This window comes from Salarias fasciatus, chromosome 12 (genome assembly GCF_902148845.1).
Source record: "Salarias fasciatus chromosome 12, fSalaFa1.1, whole genome shotgun sequence".
Taxonomy (NCBI): domain Eukaryota; kingdom Metazoa; phylum Chordata; class Actinopteri; order Blenniiformes; family Blenniidae; genus Salarias; species Salarias fasciatus.
Genome location: NC_043756.1, coordinates 18,389,722 through 18,407,640, shown reverse-complemented (window position 1 = coordinate 18,407,640; position 17,919 = coordinate 18,389,722). Strand labels below are relative to the sequence as shown.

The 17,919-nt window shown below is 44.2% G+C and overlaps 1 protein-coding gene across 4 annotated transcripts in view; it reads right to left on the bottom strand.

Annotated features, from left to right (window-relative positions):
* The window catches only part of ptch1 (patched 1), a 47,297-nt gene that overhangs the window by 4,351 nt on the left and 25,027 nt on the right, over positions 1–17,919 (bottom strand). For 3 of the 4 annotated variants that reach the window (XM_030104254.1, XM_030104251.1, XM_030104253.1), the window contains exons 12-20: positions 16,781–16,906; positions 14,451–14,569; positions 13,323–14,001; positions 12,189–12,498; positions 10,628–10,770; positions 6,452–6,635; positions 4,439–4,719; positions 2,506–2,643; positions 2,199–2,341 (exon numbers count right to left, since the gene is read on the bottom strand). In XM_030104254.1, the coding sequence (XP_029960114.1) occupies positions 2,199–2,341; positions 2,506–2,643; positions 4,439–4,719; positions 6,452–6,635; positions 10,628–10,770; positions 12,189–12,498; positions 13,323–14,001; positions 14,451–14,569; positions 16,781–16,906 (2,123 nt within the window). The remainder of the gene's footprint in view (positions 1–2,198; positions 2,342–2,505; positions 2,644–4,438; positions 4,720–6,451; positions 6,636–10,627; positions 10,771–12,188; positions 12,499–13,322; positions 14,002–14,450; positions 14,570–16,780; positions 16,907–17,919) is intronic. The other variant, XM_030104252.1, reaches the window with a different exon arrangement.

The window sequence follows — 17,919 nt, the reverse complement described above, 5'->3', positions numbered from 1 at the left end:
AAGAAAAAGATTACATCACAAAGCAAAAACTTTTAAAAGGTCAGAAACGTCAAAGACTGACTATACTGCAGATGAAAAACTGTTTTTTTTTTTTTTTTTTTTTTATGAAGGATCTCTTCTTTCTTCCAAACGTCCTGAGAATATGCCAAATTCAATATTTTGTTTCCAAGAGGTCACTGACAGCTTCAGCCTAAGACGAGCGTCTTGATGTTCTGTCTGGTGAAGCTCGATCGACACGCACGTCATACTTGACAGTAATTAAAGGCCACGTTGTTGGCTTTTATTTGATTATCATAACTATTACTTAAAGCTGAACTGTGTCATCACTGTGGTTAGCATTTCCATACACACCAGGATGGGCAAATGCCACGTCACCTCTGGACACACACACAGACACACATACACGTACACATGCACGCGAGGAGCCCACATACCAGGCCGAATGCCCTACTGGGCTGTTTAGAGTAAAAACATTCACAGGGCTGACAGAGAAAGTCAAGGAAACATTTCTTTCGGCACAAGCAGAAAAATACGAGCCGGGCCTGTTGTTATTGTGCCGGCTTGGGGCACTGCTTTGTTTGCTCTGACAACAGCAGAACCTTTAAATGGAGGCCCGAGACTGAGCCAGAAACCAGAGCACACCACTGGAGGTGAGGAGAGAAGGTCTGGAGGCCTCTATAGTTTGCATGCGTATGTTTGTATGTGTTTCTCTTAGTGTGTATAATGTGTGTTCTCACTGGCAGGCCCGCCATCGCTGACCCTCATGATGACAAGGTAAGGGTGTGTGTGTGTGTGTGTGCATGCACAAAAACGCATATGCGTTGCGTTCTTGTACTTGCTACAAAGTGAGGACTTGAGAAAGTTTTTAACCCAGAAAGTGAAGACATTATTGGGAAATGGGGATCGAATGACTGATCCCTGTTTTTTTTTTTTTTTTTTTTTGTTGAAAACACCTCCTAAATTCACACAGATTACCTTTTCTCCCCACAGGGTTTCATCAGGGACATGTTCTTTGCTCTTTTTTTTTTTTTTTAATTCTTCAGCCAACATTATGGCTAATCTCAGTAAATTGACATAAGTCAATTAGAGCCTCGTCTTATTGATGAGAGTGCACACATGCCCCATGTTTGCAGGTCACCAGCTCAAATCAAACATTTGCTTCATCTGTTAGTGAAGGTAATGCTAAATACATATACAATCTGGAAAGTTGCATCCATGTGCACGAGCCTGACTGCTTGCAGATCACATGGAGTTCAGATGAGTGCAGCCAGTCCCTCGACGAGCCGGCCAACCAAATTACACAGTCACCTCAACCAAGAATTTGTGCTCACGTAGCCCTGCACCACCATGAAATACTTGAAATTATGCACTGAGCTCAGTGGAAACTTCTCATAATGCCCTGTGGCTGAGAATGTACAGAATCATTATTTTCCTCTCTTGTTTGGCAGCTGGTACAAACCTTTTTTTTTCTCCGATGCTGACAAGAACGAAGGCACAGAAGACGGAGCCACTGACAGCGTGTGTGTCAGTTTCAGTTTCCACTCCTCCAGTCTCTCTCTCTCTCTCTACAATTGCCCTCTTGCCCCCCACCCTGCTACTCCTTCCTGTGCTTATAAATGTCTGGAGAAGGCAGTTAAACTAGTTGAAGGAGATTACAAAAGCCAGAGGATTTTCCTGCTCCCTCTCTCTCTCTTTCCTTCGCTCTAATTTCACTCTGCTTCACTGCCTACTCCCTTCCAGCCCGCATTCTCCTCCTCCTTCTCCTGACCTTCAACTTTTCATCTTTCCTCTGGTTTCCCCTAAACTGCCAGGCATAAGACACATGAAGAGAGAGGAGAAGGATGAAAGAAAATACTAAGTGTATGGCGAAATATTAAAAAAGCTTTTTCGACGATCAACTGCAGAAATGGACTAAAAACGCAGCTAAAAATGGATGAAGTTTACAGAAGGGCAAGATGAAAGAGAGATGCAGGTAGAAGACAAGGAAAAGGGTTTGGGGGAAAACAGAGGAAGAAAGCAGCTGTCACGCATGATTTGCGTCTCAGGTAGATTCCTGTGTGACATACAAGTTGAGGCATGGTCTTAATGGTATAACAACACCAAACCGATGTCATGTGAGAACCTTTATATAGTTCTCTCAGTGGTTTCAAAATTGAAAATTGTTCAAATGTAGCAGTTTCTGATTATACTGGACTCACCTGACGATAAAGTCAAACTCAGAGCCAGCGAGCATGAGGACCCCCAGTAACGTGGAGAAGGCTCCATCCAGCACCGGAGCAAACATGTGCTCCAACGCCAGCACTGCCCGCTTGTGACGATCCCCTATGGCTGTCAGGAATGCCTACAACACACACACACACGCACACAAACTCACACCTCATGTCTCATCCTCAGCAGGGACACTCACTGTGTAAAGTTTGACATGGAAATAAGATTTTCTACCACCGTCTTTCTTATCAGATAGAAGAAGAAACAAAAAAAACAAAAACAAAAAAAGAATCATACCAGAGCAACATGGACAGTAAACTCCACTCCGATGCCCACGGAGGCGATGAGAATGACAACAGGAACAGCGCTGAGTTTTATTCCCATGAGCCCCATGAAGCCAAACAGCTCCACAGTCATGAGTGAGAGCACCAACACCTGATTGAAAGATAGAGTCTGGTAAGTAAATCTGTCTATAAGGTGATTTTTTTCAGGCTTAATATATGTTGGAATAAAAACACAATTGGTTCAAAACAAGTGCCATACAATATTTCTCTTTTTCTCCTTTCTTGTGTGTGAGCCTGCAACTCTTTCATACACATATGATTTGAACTCCTCTTGATTTGCATCCAACAAGTCTGTAAGAAAATCTTCTGATGTATTCAGTAGGAAAAGCTAATTCATCTATAATGCACATTTTTAGGTGAAAGAGACAAGAACCATTTGCAGGCACAGTGGATCACATGACCATAAATGGAGCCAATCTAATATATTGCACTTTGATCAACAAACCATTATTCTTCTGTGTGCTGTGAGCATTTACAGTTGACCTGGACTTTGACTGTACATAAGACAGATTTTGGAGCTGGATTTGGGTTGGGGGGGGGGGGGGTGGTAAGTTTAACCATACGGGTGTGCATGTGTGTATGTGTGTGTGTAGGCTCTTGAGTGAAGCAGGACAGGAGCTGAGAGTAAATACCATTATCAGCTGACAGGTGTCAGGTTACATGAGGCCCAACTCCTTTGAAGAGGGCTGAGGTGGGCAGGGGAGGCCACTGTATGAAAGTATGTGAGTGTATGTCCATGAGGATCACTGGACTTTTCTGGAGCATCATGGCCAATTTAATCATATATGAGGTGATAACCGTTGATCCATGTCGCCATCCGTGCCATCCATGAAAATCTATTTCTACAGTGTGAACACGAAGCCTTTCGACCATTCCTGACGCTACATGTTAACAGCAGTCAATATCAAGTGGATTTCAAACCGTGTGCATGAATCTAAACACATCACACCGATGTTAAACAAAGCCCCTGCCTACAGGGTTATGTTAGATTTCAGGACAAATGGCCACAAGGGTTTGAAATAGCTGGAGGGTTTGATGTTATGGGGCTGGCTGTGGTCTGGTCCTTGACGCCTCTCCATAACTTGTCTTTTGATCTTGCTAGTAAAGCCTGAAGGATGAACAAGAAGTCCCCTCCTCCCTTGTTTTAGGGCTCGGGTGGCCTGTGCCACTGCCTGTTGTAAAATACAACCCACCAGAGAGAAATACCAGAGCGCTGTGTGTATGTGTTCTGTGTGAAATATGTACCTCTATGTTTACACTTTCTTACTGTATGTCTGCAAGTATGGACGTGTCCGTGAGTGCTGGATGAGAGTCTGCGCGCTTGCCTTTGTATGTCAATGTGTGGTTGCGTGTGTCCTTGGAAACCCCTCGTGTGAGAGGAGCAGGACAGGATGAGTGTGGTAGATGGGGATAAAATTAAACTTTTTATGGGTTTAGAGAGGGAGCCGGTCGTCGGAGCAACTTTGGGTTCTCTTCTCATTTATTTCAGCGTCGGTGTCTGGGAGTGTTGGGCTAGACTAAACAGACTGGCCCTAACAAAACAGCACAAGATAAACACTGGCGTCTGGGCTTCAATAATGTAGAGCAACCTCTGGTCTGTTCAGACTGTCTCTGTCTGACATGCATACTGGACCACACACAAAAAAATGGAAATAATAAGAGGAGAGCAATAAAAGGACGTTTTGAACATTAAAAGATGTTTTTCTTCTCCTTATTAAAAAACGTGTGCATGACAAAACCCAGTGCCTCTCAAAACTATCAAGATATACTTAAAAAGTGGGTATCAAAGCATGGTGAGGTATATTTTCATCTTTCTCTCAGTTAAACGCACACATTTGTCTGTCTGGATTGTGTCAAGCATGCATGTGTGTCACTCCAGTACTCACGATAATGCCGGCAGTCCACGGGTTGAGCAGGAAAAGGGCACAAACCAAAAAGGTGCAGGCAAGCACAACACTGATGGACAGCAGGAGCCAGTGGCGTAGACTAACATATTGTTCCCAGAACAGGAAAGGGTAGCCATTGGGGTAAGAGGGCAAGCCTTGTCGGCTGTAGTTGTTGCAGATTGCCCGCACGCTCTCTATGGCCTCCACGAACTGTGGCGTCTCCCGGAGCCCGTTGAGGTAGAAGGGGAACTGTGCGTATTCGATGGGCTCAGCAGCCGGAACTGGGTGAGAAAAGGGGACACAATGAGTTTAGATTAACATGTGCCTTTGATGATTCTGCGACGGTGAAAACTCAAATCTTAAAGGTCACACGGTTTCACAAGAGTATTTATTTTCAATATAAGGAAACAGATTATCGAGAAGGTAATCTGCAACAATGACATATGCAGATGATGCTTGTCACTTCAGGTTCAGATCATTTTTTCTATCTGCAGGAATAATTTCAGTCTCTTAGGCCAAACCGCCACCGCCAATATCAAGGCTTTCCTTCCCTAATCTAGCCTTGTTCCAAGAGAAGCTACATCTGTGGGCATGTGTGTGTGTGTGTGTGTGTGTGTGTGTGTGTGTGTGTGTGTGTGTGTGTGTGTGTGTGTGTGTGTGTGTGTGTGTGTGTGTGTGTGTGCTTGGCAAGGGGGGAGTGAGAAACAGAGCTCCATTGACTCAAACCGAGCCAGTCTGTGGCCCAGCCGGGCTAATGAGGGCCTATCAGTTCCAGACACAGCAGACTGTCAGAGCTAACGTTGATTCACGGTAATTACAATGTCAGAATCACTGCCATTACCACACCCTAAACTTAGCACTGCCACATAAAGCACGGTATAAATGCATGAACACGTATACCTGCCCGTCACTCTGCCATGAAGTCATACTTGCTGCAAACAAAACAGCGCATTCATTCATGCTTTTGTTTTTATTGTAATCAATAACAGATGTCTGGATGAGGCTGCATCAAGAGATTACCCTTCAGCACACACCTATCATTTCCTTATTTAAAGATCAATGTTTTGCAGTAGCCTGATGCTGGTAGGAGTCTGTATTCTAAAGTGACTGGAGGGTCTGACAGAGGCACTTGCTTTCGATGATCCATTATAATCTCCACTATGCATTTCTAACAGAAGAACAGTTGACTTTTGGCTGACATAAATCTGCTCTGGGGGGCAGCCAAGGACCTCATGGTGCTTATCCAATCATACCCCCCACTCTCAAACCCACCCCCGTCACGGGCTTCCTGCTTGTTATCCAATTGCACAACCCAATCTAACCCGGTCTCTCCTTGTTATCCAATCATTTTCCTCCCCTGTGGAGCACTTCCTGACTTGTACACAATCACAGGCTGGAATCACATAACAACACCGCTATACTTTTTATGTGACTTACAGTCTGTCTGTGTGGCAGGGAAATGAGAACAGGGTGCGTGCAGTGTTTGGGGTCACCGGGTTTTAATAATGTGCGTGTGTGTGTGTGTCTGTGTAACGCCAGGACCCCATGGTAGTCAGGATTACAGCATTCACCACAGGCGCTATTAGAAGAACAACATTGAGTTGTGTCTTGGTCCTCGGCTCTGCAACCTGAGCCCATTCATGCAGAAACACACACACACACCGCAGCGGTACAGTAAAGTCTACAACTTCACCGAGCACTCGAACGCAGGCAAGAGGCAATAACTCAAAGCACAAGAGATAAACACTGCTCACATGGAGCAGCTGCTTTATGGGAGCTAAAAGTGCCATGGTGGATGCAGAGTCCCACAAATGTTAAACTTAAAATTTCAGGAGGAGCTCAGATAATGCAAAACTTTTTCAGTTGTACTGCAATACTTAATTGTTGAATTTTTTAAAAGCGAACGTTATTCAAATTTCTTTCCTCCTTTTTAAGAAATACAACTCCATCACACTATAAAGCATGTTCTTTATAAATGACAAGAAGTTGTGAATTTATAGAGAGCTGCCTTACTGCTGAGGCGTGTCTCGGGCATGGAGTCGGTGCGGTCGTGGAGCCAATAGGGAGGGTGTGGACGAATGTTGGCCTGCGAGGCGGCGTACGCCACGGGATCGTTGCTGGCCCAGGCGGTCAGATAGATGTAAAAAGCTCCAGGATTGATGATTCCATCTGCGTCCACAAGTCTCTGGCGTGTCAGCTGCAAAACCAACAAAATCAGATAAATCATCGTCAGAATAATTACTTATTATGTGGGTTCGGTAGTGTCACGGTGAAGACTAATTAAAAACTGTGAAGAATAAAATTGTGGCTATGAAAAAACATAGGTGGCGCTTGCGGCGGTTAAGTATACACTACATGAAAAGGTATTGTAGAAATCAGGTATTTTTAGCCAAAGCACTCTCCAGGTGAGCTGACCACAGCCATGCTTATTCACACACATGCATGACTTTGAAAGCAGCTCTCAAAATATAACTCAAATATTAGCCCCTCTCCCTTTCCAACCAAAGAAAAATCAACAAAGTGAAACACTGGTTCCCTTTCTGAAAATTCCCTTACGTTTGATCACAGTTTCCCAGAATTATCATGCCACATTAATAGGAAAATGTTGAATCAGCTTCTCCCTTCACGTACAGTAGATACTGGCGCAATGTCCGACGTCCTGACTGCTTTGAATAACTCTGTAAAGAAAGCTTCGCAGCCCCTTCTTGTTAAAAGCCAGCTGTTGCAGAAGTCCTTGATGTTCAACTGTATCAGCAAATTAACAAATGGTACAAGAGAAAAAATATCATCTGGCGTTTTGGATGCTTTTCTGCTGGAAAGGTTTTATTTTGTAATTTCTATTTGAAAGTTTCAGATGTCAAAAATTTAAAAAAAAAAAAAAGGTTTTTTTGGACTTGTATTTTTGAATGATTCCAGAGACTGGAAGGCTCTGGAATGGCAATGTTTACAGATCTATTCACTATTTTCTTCCAAGCAGACTGAAGCTTTATAATCATTTCTGGTTTCTTAGAAAACAAATCTAAGATGGACTGCAAATAAATCTGCACAATTGCTGGATTTATGTCTCTTTAAAAACATTCAAGGTTTGCATGCACTTTGATTTGTTGAACTTATTCTTTTTCTCACTGCCAATGCTGACGATTAATTACAAAAACCATCCATCTGTCCATCCAGGCCACTTCATCCAACTCAGGGTTAAGGCAGGGAACTCCTTGGACAAGTTGGCACTCCGAAACAGGGAAAACACACTCAGTTTGGCAATTTTAGAATCACAGATGAGCTCAATCGCATCTTTGTGGACTGTAGAGAAACCTGCAAATCCTCTAGTGAAATTATGACATGACTCCAACTCTTAATGTCAGAGACAGACGGCTAAAAAATCCTGCTTCGACTCAAGTCATGGACTAAATGTCATTTTATTGACTGGTTGTATGAGTTGAAGATTTAGACACATACTGATGGGCTGTGATCCACACTAAGCCAGGAAAAGCAGCCTGTCACTTTTTCCCCTCCTATATGGAAGCAGAAGAGCACAGTCTAGCATTTCTACCTCCTGAGAGGTAAAACCATTACTTGCACCCCACTCTGCCATATTGCCTTCTAGGAACCATAAATCCCTTTCACGGAGGCAGTGAGAGCTTCGGGGGGTTGAAGCTGGACTCATGGGGTTAGGCAGATGAAGAAAGGAGTACATTTTTTTGTGTTGTGGGGGAGGTGGGGAGAGAAAAATTGCTTGGGTTAGCGTAACAATAAAAAAATTGGCTGGAGTCCCTGAGCGCGTCTGTGTGCAGTTAACCTGGTTGTTAACACTGAAGGAAATGCCACCCAGCAAATGGAGTAGAGCTATAAAAATAACACAACATCTGTACAAATGTTGCTCACACTTGGTTCTCCTGACCCCTATTCGTACCCAGAATGCCTGGCGCCACAGACCCACTCAGTCCGGAGAAGAAAAGAGCTCTTGATAGCCTTTGCATCACCCTTTTCGCCTCCTTCTGTGTCGACTAACCGACGCTTTATCTTCCTACTGCCTTACTTCCAAACCAGGCGCACACAAAACAACCGGTTACCCAGAGGAGAGATGTGTTTACAGGGACTGATCAAAAGCAGAACACCTCTGCACAGATCCATGGAGTGGCATATCAAAATAAAACATCTAGCTCTGCAATTTGCCAGGGTTGGAAAAGATCTGGTCCTCATTTCGAGACACACACACACACACACACACACACACACACAAAAACAGCTACTGCTCCAAGTGCACGCACAAAGCAGAACGCACATTCAAAACATACAAATGCACACACGGAGCTGCCTCAAAAGAAACCACGTGCTCCAGCTCCACTCATTGAAAGAGGACACAGCAGTGGTGCAAAGAGGAGGGAAAGGGAGGGAGGAAGAGACCCAAAGAGAGAGAGAGAGAGGCAGTCCAAGGGAAAAAAGAGAGAGAGCCTGATTCCAGAGGATCTGGATTGAATTTAACAGCGGGATACGCAACAACTGTATGTCTTCAAGCTGTCACGGGAAGCCCAGGCAGCTCTGCCGGCGGCCCCCGCGCCTCACGGCAAGTACACTTCCCTCACAAGCAGAGGAAGTCACGTCACGGGGGCCGCACACCAGGACTGTCTTTGCTTCCTATCAGCTAGAAAATAAAGGATGGGAGGAGAAGTATGGAGTTTCACTGTGGATTTCTGGGAAAAACAAACAGCAGAAACGTCTAGTGAGGTGACATGTCTGGAGTCATGAATGGCTTCAGACAATTTGTAAATAAACCCAAAACACAACAAAGCTATGTGTCAGGTGGAATTACTTTTAATGAAAATGATGTCAGTGTGGGAAAAGATACGGCTTGTTTTGTGTTTGAGGTCTGGGGTAATCCTGGCCAAGAATTTTGTTTTTATATTTCTCCAGTTTCTTATCTTCTGTTTTTGCTTTTTTCCTGCCAAAGAATGCAACCGTGCATCCACATATGCTGTGTTTTGGAGGTGATACTGAACTGAAAAAAAAAAAAAAGAAAAGAAAAAGAAAGGCATGTTTTGTTAATGCAGAACAATTTTTCACAGTTCAAAACCTGAAGTCTTTAACCTTTTCTTAATGCTTATTTCTTTTGCTGACACCTTTGATACTTGTCTTGATTGTCTTGTCTGAAAAGTTCAAAATCATCATCACATTCCATACAGAACAGCTTCTAATCCATAATGAGATTTTCTGATGTCCACTTAACAACTGCAGTGCATCATGAGGAAATCCACCCAACTTAATGAGGCAAAGAACCCTTTGGAAAGAAAATACCATTGATTTGTTGGTGAAAACTGGCACACAGAGCAAAATCTTGGAGTGTTTCTGCCTACAAAGTCATGTTTTTCTCAAAACCACTATAGAGCAAAATGCCATGCTCCTCTGACCAAAGTTAAGGGCATGGACAGAGTTCAATGTGAGAAAATAACACAAAACTCCACATAAAAAAGTTAATTGCAATTTAAAACTGATGTTTCTTTTAAAGTTAGAATAAAATTGCTCTGTATTTTTAAGGTTCAAACAATTACACACACACACACACACACACACACACACACACACACACACACACACACACACACACACACACACACTCCAGAATACCCGAGCTATTTATTCACAGTTCTACTGGGATTTATATTTTTTGCACAAACTTCTTTCTGCAACTGGCCTCCCTGAAAAGGTGTCAAACTGAAATACTGGATGCAACAGGGAATCAGCTCATCATCAGTTTGCATCTCGTGTGCACACACACTCACACACATATCCACATGCACACATGCTCACACACATTGAAAAATGGCTTAAATGAAGAGTTAATAGGTTTTTCAGAGGCAGGCTGCAGTTCCAGTGAGAGCTTTAAATTCCTAGGCTCGGTAAAGTCATCACAGAAAGAAGATGAAGACAAACAGAGAGAGGAGGAAGAGAAAAATGAACAGACAGGGATGACTTTAGGCAGGGTGTGGCTGCTCCACCATGAATCACACATGGCGAAACAAAAAAAATTAAAAAAAATATACAAAAATGCATCCTATAGAGTGTGTCTTCTGCAGTGCAAGCTTTAATATTTATTAAAAAAAAAAAAACACTTCAACTACATTTCTACATTCCATAACTTTCAATAATTGCATCTTAGGAGTGATCGGATGTGAGTTGAATTGAGAAACACACCAGGTTGATGTCGAAGGGCTTGTTTCTGCGTCCTGTCTGCACCAGAAGTTTGTACGCCAGCACGCCATCGTCTGAGCCATTCCTGTAGTTGCTGTAGGTGATGCGGCCGGCCTCCCAATCCTTGTCAAATGCCTGCTGGAGACCTGCAGGAAACCACAACAAGACAGATTGGTTCGATGTGGAAATTTAAAAAGGTTACATGCCCTGTTATCTTCATTCTTCCTTTGTAACACACCATAAAGCAGGAGTTCACAGGAAAGCACGGCACACAATCCCCCGGCACAGTAAAACGAGACCATGACACAACACTGCAACCTAAGCCTAACCCTATAATAAGCCTGATTGATTTAATATGATAACTCAGTTCCATTCTCAACCACCAAACATGACTTCAAAAGCTTAAAATGTGCTGCTTGTAATTCAAAGTGATCATTACGAATTATATCAGTAACATGTGCCTGCGTTTTCTATACTACTCTCTAATCCATATGTGCATCACTCCCCTCCTCTCAGCTCTCCCCCAAGGCCCATGCTGTGGTCCGTCTGTGGGAGATGTTGTTTTGGGTCTCGTTCCTTGGCCTGTCTGGCTCCAATTTGTCCCACCATTGCAGAGAGCAATATCAGACACAGTTCTCTCTCTCTCTCTCTCTCTCTCTCTCTCTCTCTCTCTCTCTCTCTCTCTCTCTTACCCACACACTCTCTGTGTGGTTCCCAGCCGGCACACACACACACACACACACACACTCACACAATGTGTTTTATCGCTAAAAGCAAGCCAGTGAGTGCATTTCCTTGCCCGAAATGAAGCCATTATTGGATTGGGTTGACGTGAAAGATAATACTCCTGTTCAGCGTCACCTCACAATTCTGTCAGCTGGCGATTCATACAAAACCCATTCCGCCAGTATATCAGATGGAGTTATGTCTTTACAGTATTTTAAATGTTGTGCTGAACTAGTTATGTCAAACATTTACATTTTTCAATGATAAAATTTAAGGAAAAGTGAAAAAAATTCAGGAAGCAATAAGAGCTGACTCAGTGTATTTGAGCCACGATCCGCAGTCTTCAACTGGCTGCCAATAGTTTTAATGTATTGCATATCGCCAAGTTTAAAAACATGGGCTCCCACTTCAATCCCCTCTTTCAGCCCCACTTTACTGAAGACACAAGTGATTTTAATCAGCTACTGTCAGTGTCCATTTTGCAATCCCTCCCACCTCTGATCTCCTGCCTAACATCTTGTTTCCTGCAGATTCATGTCAAAACACAGGAAAATTATGATCTCAAAACTGCTTCACGAGAAAGTAAATTATTTCCATGCCTAAGCTATCCCAAACAGTGAGGTTAAATGAGGTATAAACAAAACAAAACAAAAAAAAAAGAAACTCATAGGTGATGTCATTCTCGGCTAAAAGCTAAAATGAACACAGTGTTTGAATCTGACTCACTTTACTGTCAAAAAAGGAAACTAAAATCCTTTTAATCCAGTGTGGCCCAGTTCATACTGAGTTTAGTAGGGGTGGTAATTCCATTACAAGCTGTTTTTTTTTTTTTTTTTACCTTGCAGCCAGTCCCTGAAGTAGTGGAGCCACATGCGGGGCAGCTGTCCGTTGTCCTCCTTCAACACGTAGCGAACCGTGTGGAACCTCTGGTGGAGCTGGTGCAGCAGCGGCTGGTTCAGGGCGTAGTCGGCGCGCTGCGTCACCACGTACATGTTGTAGAAGGAGAAGAACTTGAACTGGGCGCCGATGAAGTCGTACTCGCTGGTCTCTCGGGGCACGATGTCCGTCAGCTCCAGGCCGTCCCTCACCTGGGTGGTTCCGTACAAACTGACCCCCAGCAGGCAGAGGAACAGCACGATCACAACCACCTGCAGTCAGAAGAAAGAAAGTCCATTTAATGCTCTTCAACTTCCACAAAACACTTATTAAAGCAGATCGCACATTCTTTCTAAGTAGGGAATCAAAATATGGATGATTCATAAGTTATCTTGGTGGAATTTTGCAGCATGTTCCAAAAGACACACAGAAGAAATTTGTCTACGAACAGAACAGTAACAGATGAGAAAAGACAAATGGTCAGTTGCACTGATGTTAAACAAACGCAGAGGTTAGTCAAACGTACTGTATTAAGGTGTTAAGCTTAAACTTAAATAACTGTTGCAAACATTCAACCTGGTGACAAAATCGCTGGTTGGATTTTTGTCTGCTGTGCACAAGCAGACTGTTTGTTTTTAGGTTGCAATAAAACAGACTTTTCCTTGGACTGATTCGGTGTTATAGGGTGTATTGGATTAAGGCATCACAGGAGTGCATGAAGCAATTTGGGAATATGGACTAACGCTTGACAGCAGAATGAAACTGAGGAACATTTTCTGATGTCAAGTACAGGCCACCAGATGATTTCAGCTCTGGAAGGTTTCGAGAGGACTGGCCACCCACAAGACTGAGGTCAGACTGTGAGTGTGTGAGTGACTCAGATAGGACATAACCACAGCCTCCTCCCCACATTTCCTCCTTCTGTACCATTCAATTTGGTGACTAATCCTTCCATACAAATTATCACTACGGTGAGTCAGCACACACTCACTTTTACCTCACACAGAAGCTTTTACTACCTTCAACTCTGCCTCTCTGCTCTACAAGTGTCCCTGAAGCAACAAAAGGGAAAATAAATATGAGGAGCAAAGCTCACCTTAGTTGTGGGTTGCAGAAGGAAAGGAGCGTAGTGCTTCTCAGCGAAAGAGGCGAGGGTCCAGCGGGAGCAGGGAGGCTCCAGGCAGCGGAGGCCCAGTGAAGCCTCCCCGATCGGGGACAAAAGGTCCCGCGTGGAGCTGTTGTTCTCTGGGCCCTGGCCGGTCGACGAGGCCGCGTCGCTCTGAGGAACCGAGCAGGCGCTGGACGCCGGAGCGGTGGGAGAAGGTGCAGAATGGAGATGGGAGAAGGTGGCGGAACCTCGGGACGGCCCGTTGCTGCGGCCGCCGCTGTTGTTGTTGTTGCTGACATTGGAGTGATTGCTGCTGCCTCCGCTGGCGTTGTTGTTGTTGTAATAGTCGCTGTTGGGGTTGCTCCGAGCTGGAGCGGGGTTGATGGGCTGCACCGAGATCTGGGATCGGGGTTCGGCCGTCGTGTAGAAGGCCTGCGTCCGGGGATCGTACTCTGTCCTGAGCTGCACTGTGGACTGCATGGTGATTTGGGTCTGCTGGGCAAAACCGTGGCTGCTGTAGGACGGAGGGGGGCTGCTGTAGCTTGGGGGAGGCGTCCGATAGGAGGGAGGAGGAGTGCGATACGATTGGGGAGGGCTGTAGCGACTTCCGTCCGCTCCATCCAGGTATGCCTGAGGCTCGATCTGACTCACATGATTGGCACATGGGCTGAAAAGGGCAAAATAGGAGATATGGTCAGACAGTGGAAGGAAAATATACCAAAACTGTGCTAAAAAAAACATTTATCAGCCCTGTATTACTGCCAATCTGTCACTCACTGCCAGCAGTGTGAAATGAAGAGCTGAGATTCAACAACGGAATTTAATAGTGAGTGTGCACATCTGTACGATCACCGAGCCAACGAACGTGCCCGGGCTGGCACGCCGGCTGGTGAGTTTTATCAAAGACCGTGACAGGTAAACACACTCAACACCCAAAGTAGCCAGACAGAAAGAGACAACTTGGCAATAATTAGGTTTGACTGAGGAGGATTAAGACAGAAATATCCCGACAGACAACCGGCTGATCAAGTTGTTCATCATCGGACAAACACACAGAAAGAAAGGTCCTTAGGAATGAAATATTTTCTTTGTACGTTATGATAGAGATGTGCACACCTGTAGAAACAGCAGAAAATGTCAAAACGTCTGTCTTCTCTTCGGTACAGATCCATGCTGAGGATGGCGGGGAAGATGAGCAGCACCATGGCGAAGTTAAATACCACCACCACCGCAGCCTGCAGACAACATGGGCAACACACAATCTGTGACATCAAAATGAGTCCATCAATGGATTTGTAAATCCTTTTTATACTATAAATTCAATGAAAGTATAATAACAACATATTCAGTCCTAAAAATGGCTTCTGTCTTAGTAAAATGATGAATGGTTACAGTTTCTTTTTAATAGACTCACTAAACTGAGATGTGAACTGTGAGCTATGAACTTGTTTTGATGCAATTTCAGCTCCATTAAAGACAAAAATACTGAGTGTGCAGAGAAAAAGTCAGACATGTGCGGATGTGTAATAGAAGCCAGTACAATGTTGTGGTTAAGTATTTGAAGGTGGTGCTCTGGAGTGGAGGGTGGGGGTTGGGGTTAGGTTGGGGCCCTGCCCAGAGTACAATCTGGATATTGCGTAGTTGCCAGACCACTACACACACACACACACACACACACACACACACACACACACACACACACACACACAGACGCGCACATACACAGTTAGTCACAATCCAGTGTGTGTGCCAGACCACCCAAGGAGCCAGGGGCCCGCGAGGCCTGAGGTGATGAGCAGGCGCTGCGGCTGCACACACACACACACACACACACACACACACACACACACACAAAATGCACATAAACATCCATATCTATTGCCAATTTTTAAAAAAAGTACAGCCTCCTACTGAAACCACACCTTAACACCAAGCAGACACACACACACACTCCCTCATTCCTCAACTCAATACTCAGTCAACGGCAGAAAAATAACGTCGAGGAAAGACAGATGAAGTCAGAAGAAAGCCTCGGTAAGTACAGTGGAACAATTAATTCTCATTTGGCACTCTCACTTCCAGACAGATACGACTACACTTGAGCACAGACGCAGACTTGAACACACGCACACGGTGACCGCGAACCGACCCCCAGTGTGATTATATTTATCATCACATCTGTCCTCTTCACACGAGTGTGTTCCTGTGTATGTTTCTGGCAACGCTATCGAGACGAGATTCCTTGTCCTATTTGTTCCAATGGAGGGAAACTAATGAAAGACATCACAACGGAAAGAAGAAGGTGATCTAATCCGCAGAGAAGTGGACCACAGGAAGTGTTTAATGCTGATAAAGAATCGCACACATACAAAGATAGACACATATCTCTGCACTGATGCGAGGTCGGGAGATGAAGCTGCGTTCTATAATAAAAGATTGTTATCGCTGCGATAGTGGAGTTTGTGAAGTTTGCCCTCTATCAGTCACAAAACCACAAGTGTAAACTATGCGTGGTATGTGTGTGTGTGTGTGTGTGTGTGTGTGTGTGTTCTTGTGTGTGTTATGCATGTGCCTCTCACAAAGTGTGTGAGTAAAATGAGGCTGCCTGGATTAGACCCATGGGGTAAATGGATCATGTTTGACAGACCCGCCGTACTAAAGCCATCTATCCACACATGCTAATATCGACTTCTTACTGCACTTCGTGCGAGTCTGCAAACGTGTGTGTGAGAAAGTGTGTATAACGGGGTCGAGTGTAGGGGGTGAGGGATCATTATTTTGATAAATCAGAAGACTGCTAAAAGCATGTCTGTCACAAAGTTGTCTTGAAATCATTTTACACTCCATAAACTTTTAAACGTTTTCTTTTTGGTATTTTTACAAGTTTTTATTCAGTATCATATTTTATTTTATTGACTTTTTATTTAGTATTTGTCTTTCTTATACTGCTTCAAGAACAGTTTATACTTGTGACTTATGGAGGAATTCTGTCGCTTTCTCTGCTGGTTTTCACTGTTCCAGTGACATCTATAATTACTGACAGATGGTAGAGAAGTCAGAGCTCCCCTCTGGATCCCTACAACCTCTGCATGCACGCACACCCTCACACACACACAATGGCAAACATCTAGACCATTGCTTTTCAAACCTCCCACACAGATACTACAACTCTTCACACACACACACTCACACACAAACACAAGTATGAGGATATGTGAGCACATACATGCACACATGCAGAGAGATTCAGTTACATGGACCTCAGACCCAGGGCCCACCACTAAACAGCCTCAAAGAAAGAGGGAGGAGGACAGGATGGATTTCACGGAACACACACTCCTCCTCACTCACGTTTACACAGGAACACACATATATGAATTTGATTTGGTGAATTAAATGAATGAAACAAGGCTGCACACACACAATGTAGTCAGTCCCCAGCATACCTGTAAGGAAAAGGCTCTGAGCGCCGGGATGGGGATGAGGGCTGCCATGAAGAATGCCGTGACGTTACTGATGGAGGTGAGGGCCACGCTGGCCCCGGTCCTCTTCAGACACTCCCCCGTACGGTCCTGACAGAGACAAAGAGGAAGATGAAAGGACACGCCACACAGCGTTTGACGAGCTTGTAGCTGGGAGCAAGAGCGTAATGCCTGAGAATACGTACAATTATCATAACACTGATATGACTGACAGTGATTGCAAACGTCCCTTGAAGCCCTGAAGTGCTCAGATAATCCACCTGGCCTCGTCTAGCTATTTGAAGTGTGGAGGGGAAGGTAGCAGGAACAAAATAAACCGATAGGGAACTTGTTACTGCAGACAGAAGATCAGATTTCCTTTTTTTAAATCATTTTATAATACACTCCTAGAGAAGACAAACCCTGGAAGGTTTGTTGGCATGTGTGAAAATTTGAGGACGTGCAGGACCACACAGGGAGCGTTTGCAACCATGTGCCGCCTTAAGCCTGCACGCATGTACGTGTGTGTCAGACAGACTAGATCAGGTTCAGCTCCGTTTAGTTTTCATCTCAGACACACAAAGGCAGCAGGCAGATGAGGGAGGCATAGAGAAAATGGACTGAAGGGGAGGGAAGCTGGGGAAAACAAAAACAAGCAAATACATGCCTATGTTTTCCCCCTCAGCAGATGAAGTGTTGCTGCTCCAAAGGCATAGACACACACAGACACACACAAACACACACATACACACACGCAGACAGGCAACGTTGCACAAGCCCATATTTTCTATCCACTTTGACCCTCTCTTTGCTATTTTTACAGCCTGCAATTTGAAACTGCTAAAAAAAATGATTAGTATAACAACATCAAAATTTCTAAAGTTATGAGATACACTTGAGTTATGTGAAATAATTCATATACGATTATAATACCAATGTTTTAAAATATCTTAAATTAAGTCCATTATGCTTTAAAAAAACAAATCAATCATTTTATATGTTTTTGAACATGTTTGATATAAAGCGCCGTTAGATCAGTGGGCTGAGTGTGTGGGCACATGGCTTGTTTGATGCTCCATCACAGGCACAGACAGGCTTTCACACATTCCTCCATGGAGGAGATA